Source organism: Thermobia domestica, chromosome 10 (genome assembly GCF_964235325.1).
Source record: "Thermobia domestica chromosome 10, izTheDome1.hap1.1, whole genome shotgun sequence".
Classification (NCBI taxonomy): Eukaryota; Metazoa; Arthropoda; class Insecta; order Zygentoma; family Lepismatidae; genus Thermobia; species Thermobia domestica.
The window spans coordinates 64,079,265-64,102,032 of record NC_137463.1 but is presented as its reverse complement, the minus strand read 5'-3'; the positions used below and the strand labels follow the sequence as shown (position 1 = coordinate 64,102,032).

General features: G+C 33.6%; 1 protein-coding gene across 2 annotated transcripts in view; it reads left to right on the top strand.

The window, feature by feature from the left end:
- LOC145662000 (uncharacterized) overlaps window positions 1-22,768 on the top strand; it is a 152,740-nt gene that overhangs the window by 47,279 nt on the left and 82,693 nt on the right. For both annotated transcript variants that reach the window (XM_081727337.1, XM_081727336.1), the window contains exons 8-10: window positions 12,244-12,306; window positions 20,584-20,658; window positions 22,622-22,723. In XM_081727337.1, the coding sequence (XP_081583463.1) occupies window positions 12,244-12,306; window positions 20,584-20,658; window positions 22,622-22,723 (240 nt within the window). The remainder of the gene's footprint in view (window positions 1-12,243; window positions 12,307-20,583; window positions 20,659-22,621; window positions 22,724-22,768) is intronic.

Here is a 22,768-nt window from a genome sequence, read left to right as displayed (position 1 = left end):
CATCTATTGGAAAGCTAAATTTACCTTCATTTTATCTCATATTCGTAAAATATCCCTTTTCCCTCTTTAAAAAAGTCTATCCTGTGCCGTGGAAATTTTCCTCAAACTGGCATCACTTGTGCGTGTGGTATTGGCATCAATTGATGTACGAGTCCATTTCATTTGTAAAGGGTGTTTTACAGCCAACCACGCAAAGATTCGACTTTCTTGTCCTTTTGATGTATTTTGTCTGTATCTCAGTCTGTACAATATTTATTTGAAGCTATATGAGGAAAATTTTTCATCATAACATTTATTTAAATAAATATTTACATTTAAAACAAAATTCATTTTTCTAATTTGGCTCCCTGTTCACCTGGCGCCTCCTGCGAACGCGTAGTTCGCAGGCTTCAAGATCCGGCCCTGCAGTAACAATGAAATTCTGTATTACCGCCCGACTATCGTTGTTGTGAAAGCATTCATCATGATATGACGTAGGGAAATGAGTTACATTAGGCTTCTAAGATCTAATATCAAAGTTGAAACATCGCAAGTAAAACAAAAACATGTAATAGCAAATAGTTTTGAAAATAATTTCAGTTTAAACTAGCTGCGACTACATTTAATTCAAAATTGAACTTCTGGAGTGCAACATATGAGCGTAGCTAAAAGAAAAAATCAATAAGAACAGTCGGGATTTGAACCTAAGACATACAAGTAGGAGTTCCTTTCACTAACCATTCATCTACTATATTTTGTTTACTAAAAATATTTTCCATGCAGCAAAATGCCATTTCACACTGAAACATTAACAACATAAGAACAAAGATTTCAAGAAAATTTGCCAAAGCTTATGTATTAAAGGTACCCTGGTATTCGCCCAGTGGTACTGCAAAATCACTAGTCAGGATGCCTCGTATCGAAATTTGAACCGGGAGACTCTCAATTACGAAGCGTCAACACTAACCAGTAACCTTCGTTCGCTCAGTAAATGTCTTCAAATTACTTTTCTGTAATTATTTTTCAAAAATGTTTATTATTTTCATGAAGCAAAGAGTGCATCTTCTACTTGGGTTGAGAACTATATCTACTATACTTCTAACAGTCAACTAATAGTTGATGTTCATTATTTCTATCGATTTTCTACGTCTACTAAGTTATTTCAATTTTTTATAAGTTTTCCCTTCCGTTTATGACAATGATTAGAAATAAAGGCTCCTCTTCTTATACAAATCTTGATCATTGTAACATTTTTTAGTCAAAATTCTGAATTATTGAAAATATTTAAATTAGTTAGAATGAAGAGGATAATACTAAGAAACATGGTTAGAAAAAAAGAAACATTGTTGTTTAACGAATTGATAAAATCAAGTTTTTTCAAAACATAAAAAATACTGTATGGTATGGGATGATCATGGAAAAAGTAAAAATAGCCATCGAGGACACACTAACCAACTACTGTACGCGGATAAGTCAAGGTTCGTTAACTTGGTAGACGTATATGAAGAAACCACTAACAGAAAATAGCTGATAGCTTTACGCCTAATCATCTCAGCGACCTCGACTCCCTTCCTGTCCCAAGGTATGTCTTACCCCTTATCTCAATGCATGAAAAGCAAATAATATTTTCGCAAACACCGCGAGGGGCAGGGAGGGAGTAACAGAACGCACACAGCTCGTTGTATGGCTTTAGGGCAAATACCTAAAGGCATAAGCAATAGGCCACTTGACCAAGAGCAATGTTGCCAAACGTAAGACGAGGTAAGCCCACGCGCAGCCTGTCTCTTCGCGTAACATTACCTTCGACACAAAATCACTGACCCTTCGAACAAAATCTTTGAGTTTTACGTCCCACGGTTATGCCGGTTAGGCTAAAGGAGACGGTGATTATGAGAAATGAATGAAATGGTGGAATGAAGAAAGTGGGAGGAAACGGGAGAACCCCGAGAAAACCCACGCACACGGTGTTTGTCCACCACAAAGTTCACTTGGCGGGAGCAGGGTTTGAACCCGAGACCCCAAGCACCAGAGGTGAACGCTCTACCACTGAGCCACCGCGGCCCACCCTTCGAACAAGATAACATTGTTGCGCTCTCAGAGTCAGGTTTTAATTGCATTTGTGTTGAAGAAGTGAAATGAAATCTTTAAGTTTTACGTCCCACGGTTGTGCCGGTTAGGCTAAAGGAGACGGTGATGATGAGTAATGAATGAAATGAAGAGAGTGGGAGGTAATAGGAGAACCCCGAGGAAACCGACGCACACGGTGTTCGTCCGCCACAAAGTTCAATTGGCGGGGGCTGGGATCGAACCCGAGGCCCCAAGCACTAGAGGTGAAAGCTCTGCCACTGAGCCACCGCGGCCCTAAACGAAAAGAAAATAAAAGCGCACCCAAGACAATACCTCTAGAGTTGTGGGGAAACTTGTCCAAAAAGACTTTTCTTTTTATTTACATTTAAAAAGAAATAAAATATATTTCCATGATGGAATAAAATTCCACTAATATAATAGACATCAAAATTAGAAATAGCAAAAACAGCTGAAAGTAAGGAGAAAGCAGTAATTTCACATCAGGTTCCAAAGAGAATAAACAGCACCGAGTAAGCAAACAACAGCGTTACTCCTGCTGTGGTCCTGTCCCGAGCATGTGTCAAAGGTGACGTCATTACACGATATGACGGAAACGCGTTCAGTGATGAACTTACCAAGCCAATAACTACTGTATTTACACCACGGAGTTCGACACTCTATAAAGTGCCTTTTATCTATACAGGATTATGCGCGATCAACATTATAACTGTTACATTTTTCATTCTCTGTTGCAAGAAAATAATTGACATAAGGATAGGACCTGTACTTAAACGCAAAATTACATAAACGGTCTGGTAGTTTTAGTTAGAACGATCCGTCAAGTGGAGGTGGGGTAAGTTCTCAAACATTTAAATATCTTATATACTGTAGGTGCACTACGCAACCAGTTACTAGAGAACAAACCCCAAATAGGACTGGTATCAAAACGAGACAATACGAGACTATTTACAGTATTAGTCTCCTTTCAACCGACAAATAGCGGTCTCAGTCTCGTCTCGATAGTTTCGAAATAAATTATTTGAAATTATTCCACACTAAATTCGACAGTAGATAAATAAAATCCACCTCCAATAGTTCTCCCTATTGCTTCAGAATATATAATGGATGCATCATTTTCTACTAGATAAAGTATGAATTAGCAGTTCATATACAACATTCAAAAATACATATGTCTGTTTCCATTAAATATATTCATTGTTTCTTAAATTATTTATTTACTAATTGAAATACCCGGCGTTGCACGGGAAGAATAGGTTTATATTTCAAAGATATATTTGAGATTAGTTTTCCCAGTAGAATACATATTTGAATCGGAATGAAATAGTACGGATCCATTTCCAGCAGGAGCAAATGAATTAACTTGCCGCTAACGAAGAATAAAAACTTGGGCTTTTATGGTATCGGGAGTGTCATTATTCACTTCAGCGACCCCGAAAACTATTGAATAGACACTCATATCTTTCAATTAGGAATTTTTAGGACCTCGAAAACTATGGATTTAACATTAATATCGTTTATTTTCGATTATTTTTACATGTCCCTGTGTCTCCCATGATAGAGCTAGAGGTGATATGTGTTTCGATTCCCGGCAGGAGTCATGTGGTTCGGGTTCCACGTTACGTCATAGATGCATATCTTGTATAGAGTCACAGCTGAAAGACACGCTGAAATCTATATCACCTCACCTCGTGAGATATTCTATTTTTGCATAATTTCTAAACCACTTCTCTTTCTTTGAATCTCCTCCTTCCTCTTAGGACACGCATAGGTTCAAAACCGAATCTTTCTTCACGGTTGGAGGACGCAAGACTACTGTACCATACGCGTACAACCCTTATGAATTGCGCAGTTTGAGTAGCACGCACGAATAAACCACGCTTACATTTATTATATATAATTAATAAAATCTCATATTAGGACTAACTTCGCACACCAAACTTTTAACAATGCGACTTTTTAAATTTTGTTCATCTTCTTTATTATTATTATTATTATTATTATTATTATTATTATTATTATTATTGCAATAGCTATATGAAGCAATTATCTCGGCCAATTTCGTTAATACACACCATTCAGCAACCGATAGTTGTAGAAATCAGGCATTTGCAACAGCAATTGTTAGCTCAATCGGTAGAGCGCAGACTTATGGATTCAAGGGTTACGAGTTCGAATCTCGCCTAAGTCAAAAGATTTTTTTCTGATATAATTCTTGAGATGGAAATGTTTCTCTCTTCACCTCTCTTCACAATCATCTCGTAATTCTGAATAGAGATGTTTGGATGTGAAAGAAAAAAGTATACTAGGATATAAGAAAAGAAAGATAAATTACATGATACCTTTTGAAATTTTTAACTATATTTTCACCTATCTAGGACGTTTCTAAAAAGTTCAGACTTCTAGACCTCCTTTTCGCTCTCTTACGTGTCCTTTAACTAATTTCTACAATTACTTATTGAGTCTAATTTACTTATAATTACTTATTGAGTAATTATACATATATTACAGATGTCTTATCTCTTTCTCTTTTCTCTACATCATGTCTTGAGATGAATGTTTTGACAATAGGTTACAGACACGATTTTACAAAATAATACGATCTGCGATATCAGTGATACATATTGTGGTGTTTAACTTAACATATAAAACAATAAATAGAAAAACTGAGAATACGAATCTTTTCGTGCACTGATGCTTCAAATCTGTGTCTTTACTCCCTATACCTATGTTAATTCCCTAGTCAAAATAAAAACTCTTCAAAATTAATCAAAAATTCTTATACAACCATCCCTTCCTTGGAGTACTGCGCGGTCACATACCCGTCACTGCGATGTAAAGGCACTTATGGCGACGAGGATACAATGTACCCCAATTCACGCAGTCTTGCATTTTTGCGTTGCGTTCGTTCATAACGGAATTCCATGGTGTCTTCTGGATTGCTGTAGATGGGCTGATTACGGCCTGTAGTAAAACATACTTTACACCCGTGGTAAAAGCAACCGGCATGCTCGTAGACGTGCTCCTCTAACGTCTCAGGATCTTGGTAGTAACCATCAACACGGAATCCCGCAATAAACACTTCTTTTTGTCGGGCCGTATGTAAGATTTGTTTTTCTTCGGTTTTTTCAATGTAGGCCAGCCATTGCATTGCAGCGATCGATTGGGTACTTCTCCATCGATAGCCATGTGCCGGTAGAATTCCAATGGTATTAGGTTTAAGGAAATTCCGGCGGAATACTAAATTGGAAGCACTGGCAATCGTGATCGTCTCCAAGAAGGGATTCACTTTGGTTTCTGTTTCAAATGACGTCATAAACGAAACGCATGCTTGTCGCAGTACATTGACATCTTGAATACAATACTTGAGAATTTCTTTCTGGAAATCAAACGTGTCATTACGATGATCGTTGTACCACTGCATGAACTTGTTTCTGTCTTCGACGGCCATTTCATCTGCACCATAATACTTTGTTTCTGGAAGTGGTCCAATATACGATTGATTCTCCTTGGTGTTGAAGAAATGCGGGAAGTAGCCTTTGGTTGCGGGTAAATTGAACGCTTTTGACAATTTACTTAATGCCATAGGTAGGAAGTTCAACGAGTCAATGAACGTCAGATTATTGAACGTTAAACTCAGTATCTTGGTCCCATTTAATATGACGTCAGGTCTCCATTGACATTGTTCTACCATGGTCTTTAGGATAAAATGTCCATCGTATCCCTTAGCGTTGTGAGCGACACAGAAAATCCTATTTATATTGGGACGACGTTCTCGCAAGTACTGGAGAAAATTATAAACTGGATCCTCTCCTTGGAAAATATGCTGGCGCTGACCACACGTACTGCAAGACTGCTGGATATTATTGTTTTCAACACATGCGTAACATACTTGTTGTGCAACCAATAAATTTGGAATGTGTACATACGTATTATCGCCAATATTCGTGTCCTGCATAGATTCTATATCATAGAATATCAACAAGGCTTTCTTTGCGTGCATGAGTGAAGGAACACCAGGTTTCAAGCATTGGCGATCAGGAAGCATAAAACATTGATGCGATCCTGGAACAATCTTCTTACAAACATTGCAAAAGATCTCATTGCAATCATGATGTCGTTGTCCAGTATGCACAAAAGAATATACTCTGTAACATCTAGTACATTGCTTCACCATTTTGCATATAGGTTCCCCTTGATGATATACAATATTACGATGATTGTTAAAACATTCTTCGCCGTAAAATTGCCGATTGCAGTCGTTGCATAATATCAGCGTTTGATTCTTGTCGCATAGAGGTCTCTGTAAACATTTGGAGCATGTTACAGGACAATTTTTTACATGTCTGTTACGATGATCATACTTTTTATGGCACGCTTCACAGTAGAACTTGGTTGCAAAACAAGCAGTTAAAGATTGGATGATGTCAAAATGGCCAGCCAAACAAATCAAATTTATGGGAGTGCGATTTTCATCATTGGGCCCCTCGTACATGATGTCACGGCCTGTGAAACTAGTATACACAGTAATTTTATATTCTTTGAGGTATGCCTGGAATTGTCGAATTTCATTTACACTGGCACCATGATCCAAATTCACTCCTGCATTTGCACATAACGCATTCACTTCATCGTCCACAACACATTTCGATTGGCGTTGATATTGCCAATAACGTTGCATATCTACATTCTTGTATTTTTTCAGGCCAATAGCAATAACAAGGGCGTACGCCAAGCACTTTGAATCTTGATTTTTTACACGTACAATCCCTTTTTTGCAACGTAACAATTCTTCATTTTGAAGTACTCCTTGCCGCAAACCGCCGCCGTAGCCACGTGGTATATCCACACGATGGAAATGAATGGTGAATGGCTCGTGCAGGAGAAATGCATTGTTACTTTGTAACACTCTTTCGAACGAGGCCCACATCGTTTCCAGTGTCAAGTTTCGTGCTTGGCGAAAACTCACCCAAAACGGTTTATTCGTGTTACGTGGCGATATTACCGATAAACCAACCATCGCCTCATCGTCGACATTGGCTAACAAATGGTCTAGCATTGCTTGGAAACTATTATGTACATACTGTATGATATCGGTTCCTACGGGCGGTGCATTAAATTGAACTTCGAGCATTCTGCCCTCGATGTTAAATCATCTATAATGACGAGTGATTTCATTGCGAACAATAAAACCCGATTCGGCCATGGTTAGAAAAGGAGAAAACAAACAAACAGGTACGGTAAAACAAATATGTAATGTGGGGAAAAAAGGAATTGAGCAGCGTGAATTTACTACAAAAGAAAAGAAGAAAGAAAAATCTTAATCACCTGATAAACAGAAAATCATAACATTCATGATAAATTCTTAACTAAGCAATTCATGTAAAGGTCCTGAGTTTGATTCCCTGGCGGTGACGTTCAGAATCTCATTATGAAAGCACGTGTACTAGAAATCAAAGTTTTTTTTTTTAAATAATTATGTTACTGAAATGAGTGTTTTATTGCTGTCAAACTCGAGAGCATTACATCAGCATGTAACTGACCTACCATTCTATAGTGATAAAAAGAATGCATGAAATGAATGAATGTTTCATCAGTGTTGAGATGTTAGAAAGCACGCGTAAGCATTTTTTCTACCCACAACGACCTTTAAATGATGCGTTTGCAAGTTGAAGAGACTCATCAAACATTAACGATACACATACGTAATTGTCGAAACAAAATCTGTATAGCGTATTTTTTTTATTATTATTGTGACTAAGCGGTTAGCGTACATGGTTCGGACGTGGAAGGTCCTGGTTCAAGCCTCGGTGGGTTTGCTTTCCACGTCGGGGCATGTCAAGCCTTTTCTGTAATTTAATATTCTCACGCGTTATCATACATTCTTTTCAAAACTAAGCTAAATGGTTGACGTGCACACCTCATAATACATAAACATACATAAATCGTCTATAATGACGAGTGATTTCATTGCGAACAGTAAAACCCGATTGGACCATGATTAAAAAATGAAAACAACAAACAGGTACGGTAAAACAAATATGTAATGGGAAAAAAGGAATTGAGCAGCGTGAATTTGAGTTGATTTTTTGATTTTTTAGTTTAGCGTCCCTTTCAGCAGCGAGGCTATATGAGACGTGGACCTACTGATTAACGTGGAATCCGAACCACATGAGCTCCCCGCCGGGAATCGAACCCTGGTCTCCCACGCCAAAGGCGCGTATGCTAACCGCTTAGTCCAGGAAATCATAACATTCATGATAAATTCTTAACTAAGCAATTCATGTAAAGGTCCTGAGTTTGATTCCTGGCGGTGACGTTCAGAATCTCATTATGAAAGCACATGTACTAGAAATCAAAGTTTTTTTAAATAATTATGTTACTGAAATGAGTGTTTTATTGCTGTCAAACTCGAAACCATTACATCAGCATGTAACTGACCTACCATTCTATAGTGATAAAAAGAATGCATGAATGAATGAAAGTTTCAACAGTACTGAGATGTGATAAAGCACGCGTAAGCATTTTTTTTTCCCACTCACAACGACCTTTAAATGATACGTTTGCAAGTTGAAGAGATTCATCAAACATTAACGTTACACATACGTAATTGTCAAACAAAATCTGTATAGCGTATTTTTTTATTATTGTGACTAAGCGGTTAGCGTACATGCTTCTAACGTGGAAGGTCCTGGTTCAATCCTCGGTGGGGTTTGCTTTCACACATCGGATCGCTGTCAAACCTTTTCTGAAATTTAATATTCTCACGCATTATCATACATTCTTTTCAAAACTAAGCTAAATAGTTGACGTACACGCCTCTGGCCCATGTTCAATCCCAGGTGATTGCTCGAATATCACGTTAAGCTGAAGGAGCCGCTAATGCTTTCAAAGGGAATCGAACCATATTATTCTCAGACATAGTTTCTGAAATTTTGTAATGTATTCTTTTCAAAACTAAGCGCACACATCTTTGGCCATGGTTCAATTCCCGACGGGTGCTCGCTGAAGGGACGCTAAACCATATCGTTTATCGTGCTTACTTCTAATGTGTGGAGGTTCCTGATTCGTACTCCCACTTTCCCATTCCACTAATTTCTTCATAGTCTAAATATTTCGTACTAAAAGTAAAACAGTGTATGAGTGATCCACCCCCCACAAATATGAAATAAAATGATTTTCGAATCTTGTGTGAAAAATAAAATCTCACTGAACTTACCTCAAATTCAATGAACACAAAGTCGGTGCAGTAAAGCTTAAATGAAGACACTTCTAAAAAAGCAGATCTTCTTCACACGATAGTTGAGAGCGATGTAGGATTTGAAAAATGAAATTTAGATTTTTATTTAGGTCGCTGCGAAAACGACGTCACCGTCAGCCAATCAGAAACGAGGAAATTTATAAAATGACATCACAACGAACCAATCAAAACGCTCGCTGCTTTTGTCATGAATCATGAACCAAAACGATGTGTAACAATCGATCGAGACGTCATTCACGTTTCTCAATAGTTACAACATCTAGTATCGCAATTCCGATGCCAATTCCCTTCTGCCAGGATCATGTCACTACTTGTCGTAACTGTGACGACATTTCATTTTCCTCATATTCCATACGAGAATGTCAATGTTTGCTTTTTTTCCATGAATCATGCTGACACGTTCGTAGTAAAACAAAAAGTAATGCGATCCGCTGACGTTTGCATTTTTTCAATCATATGTGCTTCTATGTCGTCACACAAAGAAGTCTATCAGCTTTTTATTTTAATCCACGAACGAAAGCGTTACACTGTCAGATTTATTTTCTTAAAGTGTATGTGTATCCTTTTCAAGAACCATGGTTCGAAACCCACCAAGCATGATTAAATCCGAATTCATTCATAGCTAAGCGGTTAGGATACACATCTTTGGTTTGAAAGACCTGAGTTCGATTCCTGGAGAAACATTTCTTAGGATTTTTCTAAAACTTGGTTTCAATTTCTAGTTCGAAAATTTTAAAAGTTTAGTTCGATAAAAAGTTTGATTTGAGAAGTGTTACACTGTCAGATTTATTTTCTTAAAGTATATGTGTATCCTTTTCAAGGACCATGGTTCGAAACCCACCAAGATCGATTAAAACCGAATTCATTTAAGCGGTTAGCATACACATCTTTGGTTTGAAAGACCTGAGTTCGATTCCTGAAAAAACATTTCTTAGGATTTTTTCTTAAACTTGGTTTAAATTTCTAGTTCGAAAATTTTAAAAGTTTAGTTCGATAAAAAGTTTGATTTGAAAATTTTTAGATGTGATTTACATCTTTAGTTCGAAACTTTTGTTTTTAAAAATGTTTTAGTTTGACAAAATTTTGTTTCAATTTTTTTTAGTTCGAAATTTTTTTTGGGTTCGAAAATTTTTTGTTTGAAACTTTTTTGTTTCAAAATTTTTTAGTTCGAAATTTTTTTTTGGGTTCGAAAATTTTTTGTTTGAAACTTTTTTGTTTCAAAATTTTTTGTTTGAAAATTTTTGTTTAAAATTTTTTTTAGTTTTGAATTTTTTTTAGTTCGAAAAATTTTTTAGTTTAAAATTTCTTGTACTCTGCGGAACCGTTTCGAAAAAGAATCGGAGCAGTTTAGATAAGAAAAATCTGGCAACACTGTTTCCATTAATGAAGCGCTTACTGAGCAATAAATCGCTTAAACTCACAACAATGTGTTATAAGAAATCTACAAGCAACACCCCTCTTTCACCATTGTTACTTCCAGAGACATAGGCTACTAATTCAAGGACAGGATCTCCATCAAGGTAAAAAAGCTGGTAATCATCTTATCTACCAAAGAGAACGATAATATTTAAGGTAAACTTCAGTACAATATCATGATACCTAAAAAAGGATTATTTAAGGATGTGGTTGAACCCTCCATGGGAACTTTAAGGTACCAAAAAGGGGAACTAAATTCTAAAATCCAGGATCACCGACATATCGCTCTATATTTCACTCATGGGCTGTGGGGGTGCTAAGATCATGTGACTTCTATCAACCAATCAAAATTGATGTACCAAAACATTGATCTTACCCATAAAAGGAAACAAATGAGTGAGGGGTTTTCCCACGTATTCTGTTCACCGTGTGGCGGGTCTAAGATCATGTGACCTCTGTCGGCCAATCAGAATCGAGGTACCAAAACACTCATCTTACTCGTAAAAAGGGAACGAATTTCAAAAGTCACAGGGCTTAAGATCACGTGACCTCTATCAGCTAATCATAAACACTCATCTTACCCGTAAAAGGGAACGAATTTCAAATATCGCAGGGTCTAAGATCATGTGACATTTGTCAACCAATCATAAACACTCATCTTACCCGTAAAAGGGAACAAATTTCAAAAATCCAGGGTGAGGTCGGGGTGACTCATGACGTCATACCACGTGACCTGGAAAATTTGAATTTCCCGCGTGGGCGGGGCCTAACGTCACGTGACCTCTCTCAGCCAATCAGAATCGAGGTACCAAAGCACTCATCTTAGCCGTGAAAGGGAACGAAGTTCAAAAATCCTGGTCATAAAAGAGAGTGAGGATGAGTCATTCGCGCAAACGCGGGCCACTACTACTCTCTAGCTATCTATTGAAAAAGAATTCCTTACATGATTGCACATGTGGTAGAAATACTACGGTTTAAGTCGCCTATAATCGTTAATATGCAAGTGAATTAATATGCACGTTAATATGGAAGTTAATATGCAACTCTACTCGTTAAGATAAAAGATTTTGTAATTTGTATTATTAAATTTTACAATCAATAAAGTGAAGATGTACATGGCAGGTTGAGAGCTCACGAGGATGACTTGAGTTGTCTGCTTTCAGCCATACTTCAGGTTTAAAATCTTCACCTAAAGATTTTTCTTAGCTTGTAAGAGTCTTGTCAAAATATTTAAATAACTCTTATAATTTAAAAATCAATGTTAGAATTGTCGTACACCAATATCGTTCCCGTACTGTGAATCATAGAACACATATTTTGTCACTTTTTCTCACAACTTTCGTCAATGGACATTTTCCCTGGTTTTAACTCCTCGTATATTTAACATTTTTACGGACAAAGTATTTTCTCTACGGAGAAGATTTAGCTATGTTATCCACAAATTTATATTTTCGAAGTGTATATTCTCAAAAGAAAAGTAATTTTCTTTATTTATTTTTCAGGTTCTTAGCCTTGTCGGAAGGGTGGCACCTACAATCATAAGATCATTCCCAACAATTGGAGTTGTAAGTATATAATAAAATGTAACAGTGTTTAGAGTACTAATATGCATTATAAAGCAGATGCTCACGCACTTTTGAAGTGACTATGTTTATAAAATTATCTGAAATGGAATTTATAGTAGTCATGGAACGATATATAATTTATAGAACATGATTTTTTCATTCGTTAAGTAATTTACACTGACATTCATGCATACAAGACAGGGTGTACATGTACCTCTGTTTTTTTAAATGTAGATAGCATATTCCTTGTTTTGCGTGCTTAGTAAGAGAACTGATTTTAAAATTGAATAGAGTTTTTCATTGATGCAATAAATGGACTAAAACATCAATCATTAATTCCACTAAGTTATATAGGATGATATTGAGCATGCTCTAAGTTTGAAACAAAGGTTGTAATAAAACTTTCAATTTAGAAACAACGAGCAAGTAACAGATGATTATACTGAAAGAAAAGTAATGAAGTTGAATTTTCTGTTTAAATACGAGAAAATAAATTCTAGAGATCTGTAATTCGATATAGACCTGTTTCTAAATAAGACAAACTATGGTGCTTTGTTTCGCATTAAACGTGAAATATATAACTACAAATTACATCGCACACAATATTGTTCTTGAAACGAGAAGGGTTGAAATGAGGGTTCGTAATAGTTCCTACTTTCCGCCGCATCTTTCCGTGCTCAATGTTATTAACTGTTTCCGTTTATTTACGGTAAATCTATTTTAAATGCAATGCATATTTGAGAAATCTGTTGGGGGCATGTCTATTATGTCTTCTAGAAAACCCTTATGAAGTAAAAATACGTGGATATATTACACAGCAATCCTTTTTATTTCAATCACGAGGGACTGTGGATACGTAGGACATATCGGCATGCAGCATCCAGCACTCAATAATGTATATTTATGCAATATGCAATGGGTTCCAAAGGGATTCGACATACCTTAATACCCAGACATTCTCTCAACGTGATTGCAGAAGTTTCTTTTCGCCATAAAGGTAGTAGGTCCATAGTCTGCAGAGAGTAAAACGTGACACTAGTGAATACTGAATACGTCGGCATGAAATATGAAGTGTTAAAGATTTTTTATCTGCATGGTTCCTCGAGTTTGGAAATCGCGTGCTGCGATGCATTTTTGCAAGCTACTGGATATTATCTAATTCCAACACCATACATTTTCATAATATATATACATGTGGACTTCAGTTCTATTCTTGATGTGTGGAATCCCCTCTTTCAGTTTGATGACATAAATCAATAACACCGTAGGTATGTAAGAGAGAGAAAAAGCCTTGTTGATGTGCCTTCTTAATGTTCAAAATAATAAATAAAATTCGATGAAATTTCAAAATTTAACATGAAAATACTAACAGTATTATCAACACTTGTAAAACTATATGTATATTAAAATGACACTACTTAAGGTTTTTACATGTTTCATACTGACATGTTAAACAAAAACTTTCAATATTTAGTAATACAAGCTGAATATACTATAAAATGACAGCCATCTGTAAACATCATAGGCTTGTACGCCTTGCAATATTAATAACGATATAAGATGATTATTTCAAAATACGTGCAAATACCTTGGGGTCGAATAGTATGAACTTGATATGATACGTTTCTAACAAGTAGTAAGAAAATCAGAAGCGATTGAAAATCTTACATTCCTTTAAGTACTTTATTTTGAAAAAGTGCTAAGCTAAGTAATATAACCAATCAGATAGACTTTGAAACGCCTCCTCCCATAGGGAATCTGGTGATTCAGAAACAAAACTGCTGAAAAATTGAAATATTTCCATATCAACTCAAACCCCACCGAAGAAGGCACTACAGTAGGAGATTCTTCACAGCTAAAGTTTCTGTCGAGTAGCCTACGATTATATAGTATTCATACAAGGTTTAGTACGCACAATGTAAATAGCAAAAATAATAAGAAATACAGGTTTAATTACAACATTATTACAAGTGCCATTAATATCTGCACATGTGTTAGATGAACAGATATTGCTGCAGGCTGGTGATTGTTAATATTCGCTCATGTGTTAGATGAACTAACATTCATTAACACAGTAACACTCAAAATTCAGTACTAAGAAATGAAATATTAAGAAAGTCAAACAATCTGAAATTGAATAAAATATTCTCGGAAAAACGTCTGGAAATTCGTTTTGAGCTTGAAGTGTAGCTATTAATTAAATTCCTCAAAGTAGTGACATTCTGTCGTAAAATATTCTGAGCTCATCAGCAGCAACATCCTCAAGTAACAACTAACCATTCAAAATCTTGACATTTAATATTTTCATTCTTTAAAAAGATTCTTGATTTAAAAAATCATACTATCTCAATATCTAATCTTATCAATGCGCGTATACGTACCAACTCACAGTAAAAAAAAAAAAAAGAAAAGAAAAGAAAACAGTCAATTTAATCTCGTCTGTCCAGGGATTTAACCTCAAATACAATTCTTGTCAGTTTTACACACGAGACAACAATTCTTAAATTATAAAAAAAAATCTCCAACATACGAGAATACAAATCGTCTAAATGTGGCGAAATTTAAATATAAATATCACAATTTGAAGCTCATCAATATTTTGAAATCTTTCTATAAGTTTATCAAGGACATAAACAGTCCAAAACCTATAAATTCAATGCTGCCTACGAGACAAAAATCAGCAAAATTACAAATGTCTGCGAAATTAAAACAAATACCGTTCTCCAGGTTTAATATGCAAAGAATTAATATCTAAATTTAATTGAACTTATTCCATTCTTAGTTATGATGAAAGCAATAAGTCATATCAATCAAGTGTAGTTTATCAAATCCCAAAATTTTAATAATTTCGCTAACAAACGAATACATGCAATTTACATAATACTCGCAATAAGCTTATTGAAAGTGCCTATTAAAGTTCAAACTTTCCCTACATTACCTTATATCAGACTCATTACATTCAATCCCCACTGGAGTCACCAAAGTCAAATAACAACGTGAGAGGGATTTCAGCAAATATTCATAGTAACTATGTACAAACATATAAAGAACGGTAATTTAGTGAATACTGGATAAGCAATTAATCGATCTTAATACAAAAAACAAAAAAAATCACTTCCAATGGGAAGGAAATTTTCGTTGGGAGGAGTCCAATTTTAACGTTCTCGAAATTCTAGTACATTCTAACGGTTATCGTGTAGATACTGCTACAGCACCTGCTCGCAATTGAAAGTAAATTATACCTCTATAATTGCTTACACCATAACAAGGCGAACTACACCAACTACCTTAATACTATTAATTCTTTGAAACTCACATGGAATTTTCCTATCGTATCTATTCTCCTTCAATTATTTTTACATTTCTGGGAATTAACTTCCTTCCTCCGGTTTGCGTAGCTTCGTACCTTTGGTTTGTTCTGACTTACAGTCAAAGTTGTCCCGATATAGAGTGAGAATCACTCTATAAAATTTATCGACCAGAACCTAATAACGGCAAAACTAGCACTGAAACACACAAAGCTAATAAGCACCAAGCGAACAAATAGCAGATGGAAGAAGTTAAGTTAATTTTGCGGGCACAATGACCAACCAGGCTCCCTCACAAAGGCTACCATCCGGGACAACAAATTAACACCACCAAACATCGAAAATATTTCACAAATTCAAAAGGAAGATTCACAGCGATAAATTATTAAAGAACAATCTTCATAACTCGCACAGAAATCCTTCTTAATATATTCACTTCACCTTTGACCACTCGCTTTCTCCAATATATTACATTGCATTCAACACTAAGACATGCTACATGATAAAATATAAAACTACACGTCCAAAAAAGCTCGCGCCAAACCAACGTTCCCTCTCTAAAGCAAAGATACAAGTCAGCCTCACGAGGCAACGACTTCATAAGGAACACTTGACCTTCACGGTTAGAAACCCCCTCCCTCTTGTCATTATTCTTTCTTTATCGTAATCCAAAAAAGTAGTTAAAGTTTTTAAAAACCCCAGATAACAATATAAAAACATTAACTTATTGTTAACATAAATATAAATTCAATACCGATATCTCCGTATTTTGAATATACTCATTACATATCAACAATATTCTGGATACTTATTCATTTTACATAATTTTTAGCATTTAATTTAGTTTATATAAGGTTCTACATTCCATTCTATCTGAGTAACTCTCAAATCGAAAAACGCCAGGCATATTCATGTAGCTGGTCCGCTAGAACTTTCAGTGGATGTAAAAAGTCATAATGACATTCACAGAAATTTAATATCTTAACCCCTTCAACAGAAAAAAATAACATTTTGTAAAATTTTGAATCATTGCCTGAATTATATAATTGCGACAACTTGATGTAATTAGAACTACTATTAACCGTTGCTGTAATAATAAAGAAATAGACGAAAACGACATTTTTAAAATATATTACAATGGCGACGTCATTTTTAACAATGTTAATGTAAATCCACATTTTTCACACTTTCTCATAGTTATAAAAGGACTTTGAAGTACAATAAAGTGTACTATGATATTTACATACACTGAAAAGCAGTTGATTGTCTGTGATACCAGTTGAAGTATGTTATTAAAATAGAACGTGTTAGAAGAGAACGTCATTGTTAAAGCATTTCACACAAAGTTACTTTTGAAATGTATTGACATTTCTTTCTTACTTGGCAACAACGTTCATCAAATGATATTGCAGAATATACTGAAGTATCCCTGAAGACTTTGCACGTTTAAAACTTGATTGATTTTTATTTATTATCGTTCGCTAACAAGGGTATTTCAAGTTCCAACTTGTACATATACATACATATATATGTAGGTGTTTTGGGATATTCACGCAGTGACAAATAAGTAGATTTTGAAATATTAGAGTGTTTGAAAAATGTAGATATCTGCAAAGCTATACACTCTAATACACAAGTACTATAGCAAAATATAAACATCAACGTATCTGGCACGACGTGTCTTACACCTTTTTAATTTGTGAATTCTTAGAAGTAATTTCAATTGAATCAAGTAGATTACTGAAGCGGAAACTACATTACTCAAATTGAATTTGTGAACTCAGTAGTTAATTATCGTTAAATTGAATTTTTCTGTTTAATAGGTATATTTTGCATAATATTTACTCATTATTATTCTAAGTCCAATTATGACTTTGCAAAAGTTTACTACTTCATGAATCCTACACCATCATTTTCTTAATACATGTAACCAAGTACATTACTTTGCATGCTATTGTATATTAATTTTCGATTCACCAGACTTAGCATTTTCTTCCTCAGAAATATGCCTATACTTAAATTCCCAAATTAAAAGAATTCAATGTATTACCAGATACTTTAAGTTAATATACTTCAGTGTCTGAGGAATAGCAATATTCATGTGCTGAAAATTTCAGTAACTTTTGTATCTTATATTTAGATTTAGACGCAGGTAAATTTAGAAATAATATTGCTCTTTTTAATTTTCATAATACATTGTGAAATGATCCTTTATTTATTATTAGTTACAGTGCTCGGTAACAACCTCAAAACTCAATGTATTTCTAATACCATATAGTGTTCGCCAACCCTGCTAAGTGTTGTAATTTTGAATGTGAATATGAGCTACAAATTGAACTATAAAACAATATACAGCAAAATTGTTTTCTAATCCTTTCTCTATATCAAAAAAATAAATAAATACAACATGTGATTCACGCCAGATAAGGCTTACAAAATATTGAAACAAAATTTACGATTATCATATAACAAAATGTATATAACTGGTTTGATTTCGAACATCATTCAAGAATCTGTTTCAGGTAATGTTTTCACCTAGCAGTTCATATGCATGGTACATATTAAGACTACTGTCAATTCTAGAGAAGAATAATACGGTTTTATGGATTTCATTTGGAAAATGTTGGCAAAAGGCTTCATGACATTAGGTTCTGACAGTTAATTCTTAAAGTCCAACCTGATTAATATTTGTAAGATCAAATAGGTTAAACTTCAGAAATAATGCATTTAATTGAGAAAAATCCTAGAGCGATATTGAATGGAATAATTCAATTTAATGAAAAAACACATTCAGATCAGCTCCCTTTCGTTAATATCAACGATCAAAGTCATTTGCCGGTGCTTCCAAGTTTCGTATGAAAACATTAAGAAATCTTGTGCTATATAATATTTATGTTATGAAAATATACATTTAAAACTACATAACGCTATGCGCAAACCATTTGCAAATTTCTGTATGTTTTAATTCTATTATATATATATATATACTTTCGAATACATTAAGAAAATAAAAATAAAAAAAATTGAATACTAGGATGATTTTTAATGTTTTGTTATAACTTTATAAAATATTTTCAACATTCTATCAACTAGTTCATCTCAAAAAAATTACAAGATATTTCCGAATACTCATTTTTCAGAGTCCCACTTCCTTTTCTATTTGGTAAACCCTACCTGTTCTTGCAAATTGCATCAAAAGTAAGCATTTTATGTTTCCATAACTTGAGTAAGACAGTAAGAATAACAGCAGAGTATAGATTGAGAGTATACAACATACACTTCTGTTCGAAAATAATATCATTAAAACTGATTATATTTGCTTATCTACATTACTTAAGAATTTTGTGGATATGTCTCACCTCATCGTTTACTATCAAATGGAATAGTATAGAATTTTTCACTGTATTTTCCATAATTGTTCAAACGCAAATAAATGCGACCGCGATATTGACAAAAATTATGGAAAATAAAATTTCTGTTTTAATAAAAACCTTACATTTGCATAAAATATTATAAAAAATAGGTACATTTTCTAAATTATAAAATTTTCTATTTACCAGCAGCACTGTCATTCAAAATTTCTTTCAAGTAATGAAGATATCAAATTGTATAATTAAGAAGTCGAAATGTTCTACTGGATCGATGTAGCATTTAAATTAATGAAAATCATATTATGTCTACTGCGTGTTCATTGTTGACTGAGGAAAAGACAATAATCATGTCTAGGTTGCCTGAGTGACTCGAATATTTTAAGACCGTAAAATGCATCAAATTTATGTTAGCTAAGTACAAACCACTATTAAGGTTTGTTTCACAAGAGTTCCCCTTAATGTGCATTCAAAACGAAAGACTACTTTGTGTTCCAAAGATTGCATCAATGCTACGCAACAACTTACTTTAACAGTCGTAATTAATACGTGGTTTGTAATGGTTGCATCATTACAGACGTTTGATATTTATGAATAAGTTTGTTTATTATAAACGTATTTTATTGTTAGTTACAATGTTCGGTCTATTGTACAGTTATTGGTTATAGCAGTTTATCATATTGTTTAAATTATGGTTTTCATGTTTATACCAAAATAATGTTTCATTCAATGATCTAGTTTCATACACATGATATAATATAGGCACAATACATCTGTACATTTTGCAATTATTAAAATATAAATGAGGAGATATTAACAACTATCAAACGATTTATATATCTAAGAATAAAGCTTTGTAACTATGAAAATCTAAATTGAAACTTTAATAAATCTACTTTATTTATTAAAGTTCCAATTTTTAGGATGTGTGCTACTATATTCAGGACAACTAACAACAAAGGCTTTTTTAAATTATTAATTATGCAGTTTATTTGCATTTAATTCATTTTCTTCGTTAGTTGTTAATGGACTTAAATCATTCTTTTATTACACTGGTAATTTCCAATAATGTTCTTGGGTAGTATTTAATCTAGTTCCATAATTGATTTCAGAGTTGTCTCAATATTGTTAAATTCAGTTACATATTATAAATTATTAAATCTTATTAATATAGAACAATGGATATTTGTAATCTTAACAATAAATACTTTCAACTTCTAATCTATTAGTAAGTTATTCATAACATTGAATTAATACTGCTATCGAATTCTGTATATGGAATTATGTATACGCAATCTTCCTTATTCATTCTCTTCAATAGCATAAGAAAAATGAACTTAAGATTAGGTATAATATTATTTGTTGCAGGTAGAAAGAAACATTTCTTTATTTTGAGGCGTTTTACTCATTTTATTATTTATTACAAGTTTTGAAAGTAAAACAAAATATAAGAGGCACGTTGTTTCATACATATGCAATATACGTTGAGAATTTATTATTACATATCATACATTTTTATTAAGGACGTTCATGAGAACTTTATTAAAATATCCTTAATATTGTATTATGCAATATGTTAATCCTCCATTCAATACTTACAGAACCTGGCTGTGCTTAATCAACGTATTCTAAGACATGTTAAAGCTAGATTAGCAGTAACTGAAGACATGGAATTCGTAAGTGTTTAATGTGTCAAGCTCGTAAATTTTGTGATCAAATATTGATATTTTTAGATCTATGTAATGATAAACATATTTCTATGTCTTGTACGTAGGAGCTTCCAAATAAAGAATTTAGCCTATGTAGCAGGGGACCATTCGTAAGTTATTAATCCAGTATTACAGAATATCTTGTACAAAATTTATGAAATACCTGAAAATTTACTAGTAATGTTAACTAAACTACACTACAACATACGTGTCTTGGGTACCTTTAATCGTTGAAATACACAGATGTGTACAAGTCAAACTTAACAATAAATTCTAACCAAATATTGCGCTAAAATTGCACTGTACGATTTGCTTATTAGTAAATTTTGAATATCGTTCAAATTTACTGAATCGAGCAAATAACAAAGTTGAAAAATGCATCAAAAATGAATAAAAATTTAATATTTTAAAAGTGTTAAGAAATAAGAATAGTACGTCCTTAAATTTCTTCTCTTCTCTAGTTAACACAATTATTTATAGTGGATAAATACCCACTTAAATCAAAGTTAAAACGTAAGTTTATGATACCAACAAATCAGCATTCAGATGTTTCTCTCACAGTTATTTTCTATAGATAATAAAACTATTTGCTTATTCTCAAAAAGAAATAAAAAATTGTTTACCATAAGTTCATTGTTTCGTGGTAATGCAAACTTAACAAAGCACGTTAATTTAATCTTTCTGCAACAATTAATAATATATATAACTGCAGAATAACCTTAACTATTACGTTGATATGATCCTGATACATACGAAACCTTATATGTGATCATTATCTCCAATATCATATTTTAAACATAAATTGTAATTGCCAATATTAACTAATTGTTGATAAGTCATTTTCGTATCTAGATGTACTTATGTTTCTGTATTTTCATATTTAATATTAATTAACACTACCATATTTACTAGGTTGTATATAAACTATTTAGTTCATTTCCGTGTAAATAATACTTTGCGATTATGTTTGCTTCAGCAATACAACTTGTATGAGAATGTTATTACTATTCCACATTTGAATTATTATTCCATTACTGTTTTATCCAATAATTTTGGAGATATATTAATTTTATGTCAAGCAGCTGGTACAGACTACTCCTAATATAGTTTATATGCTAGTAGGCAACTCAATCATAAAACATTCTGACATATAATGTTATTACAGGATGAAATGTGATGTTAAGAAATAACTGAGAGGAGTAAGGTTTGGCTGCAAATTTGTTTCAAATATAAAAAAAAATCATTTTACGGAACTCGTATAGGGCGATGGTATGTAAGGTAGACAATCATGTGTTGTTGATATATACAATAATATTACACAATCAATCCTGTTCTTCCAAGTGAATTTTGTGGTGGGCAAACACTGTGTTCGTGGGTTTTCTCGGGGTTCTCCCGTTTCCTCCCAATTTCTTCATTCCACCATTTCATTCAGTACTCATCATCACCGTCTCCTTTAGCCTAACCGGCATAAGTGTGGGACGTAAACTTCAAATATTTCATTTCATTTTTTCAATTCTGTTCTTTATTCTTATTTACAATTCAGGACGTTCATGATACGGAATTGTTACGAAAGTTAACATATCTGTATGAAAAACTTGAGGAAATACTTGATTTTCATGATTAGCAAACAAGATTAATAGATGATTTCGAAATAACTATATCTATCTATCTATCTATCTATCTATCTATCTATATATATATATATATATATATATATATATATATATATATATGTGTGTGTGTGTGTGTGTGTGTGTGTATGTATATATATATAATTGAAAAACTCTAATCAATGTTACGTGTATTAAACTAACTATTCACTATTGAAGATATACCGGAAATTGTACAAAATATAAATCTTGTATCAAATATCAATTTCTAAATGTATCGTTTTATCATGATTCAATATACATTTACGGTTATTTTTTAGGAAGCTAAGAAAAACGATCTTCTGAGAGATGCAACTACACTTAACAACGAATTGGCATCTTACGCAGTACAAGTTGTTCTTGCTCTTGTAGATGATGTTGAGGTAAGTTAATGTTTCATTTACTTCAAAACTCATAAAACTGTGTGG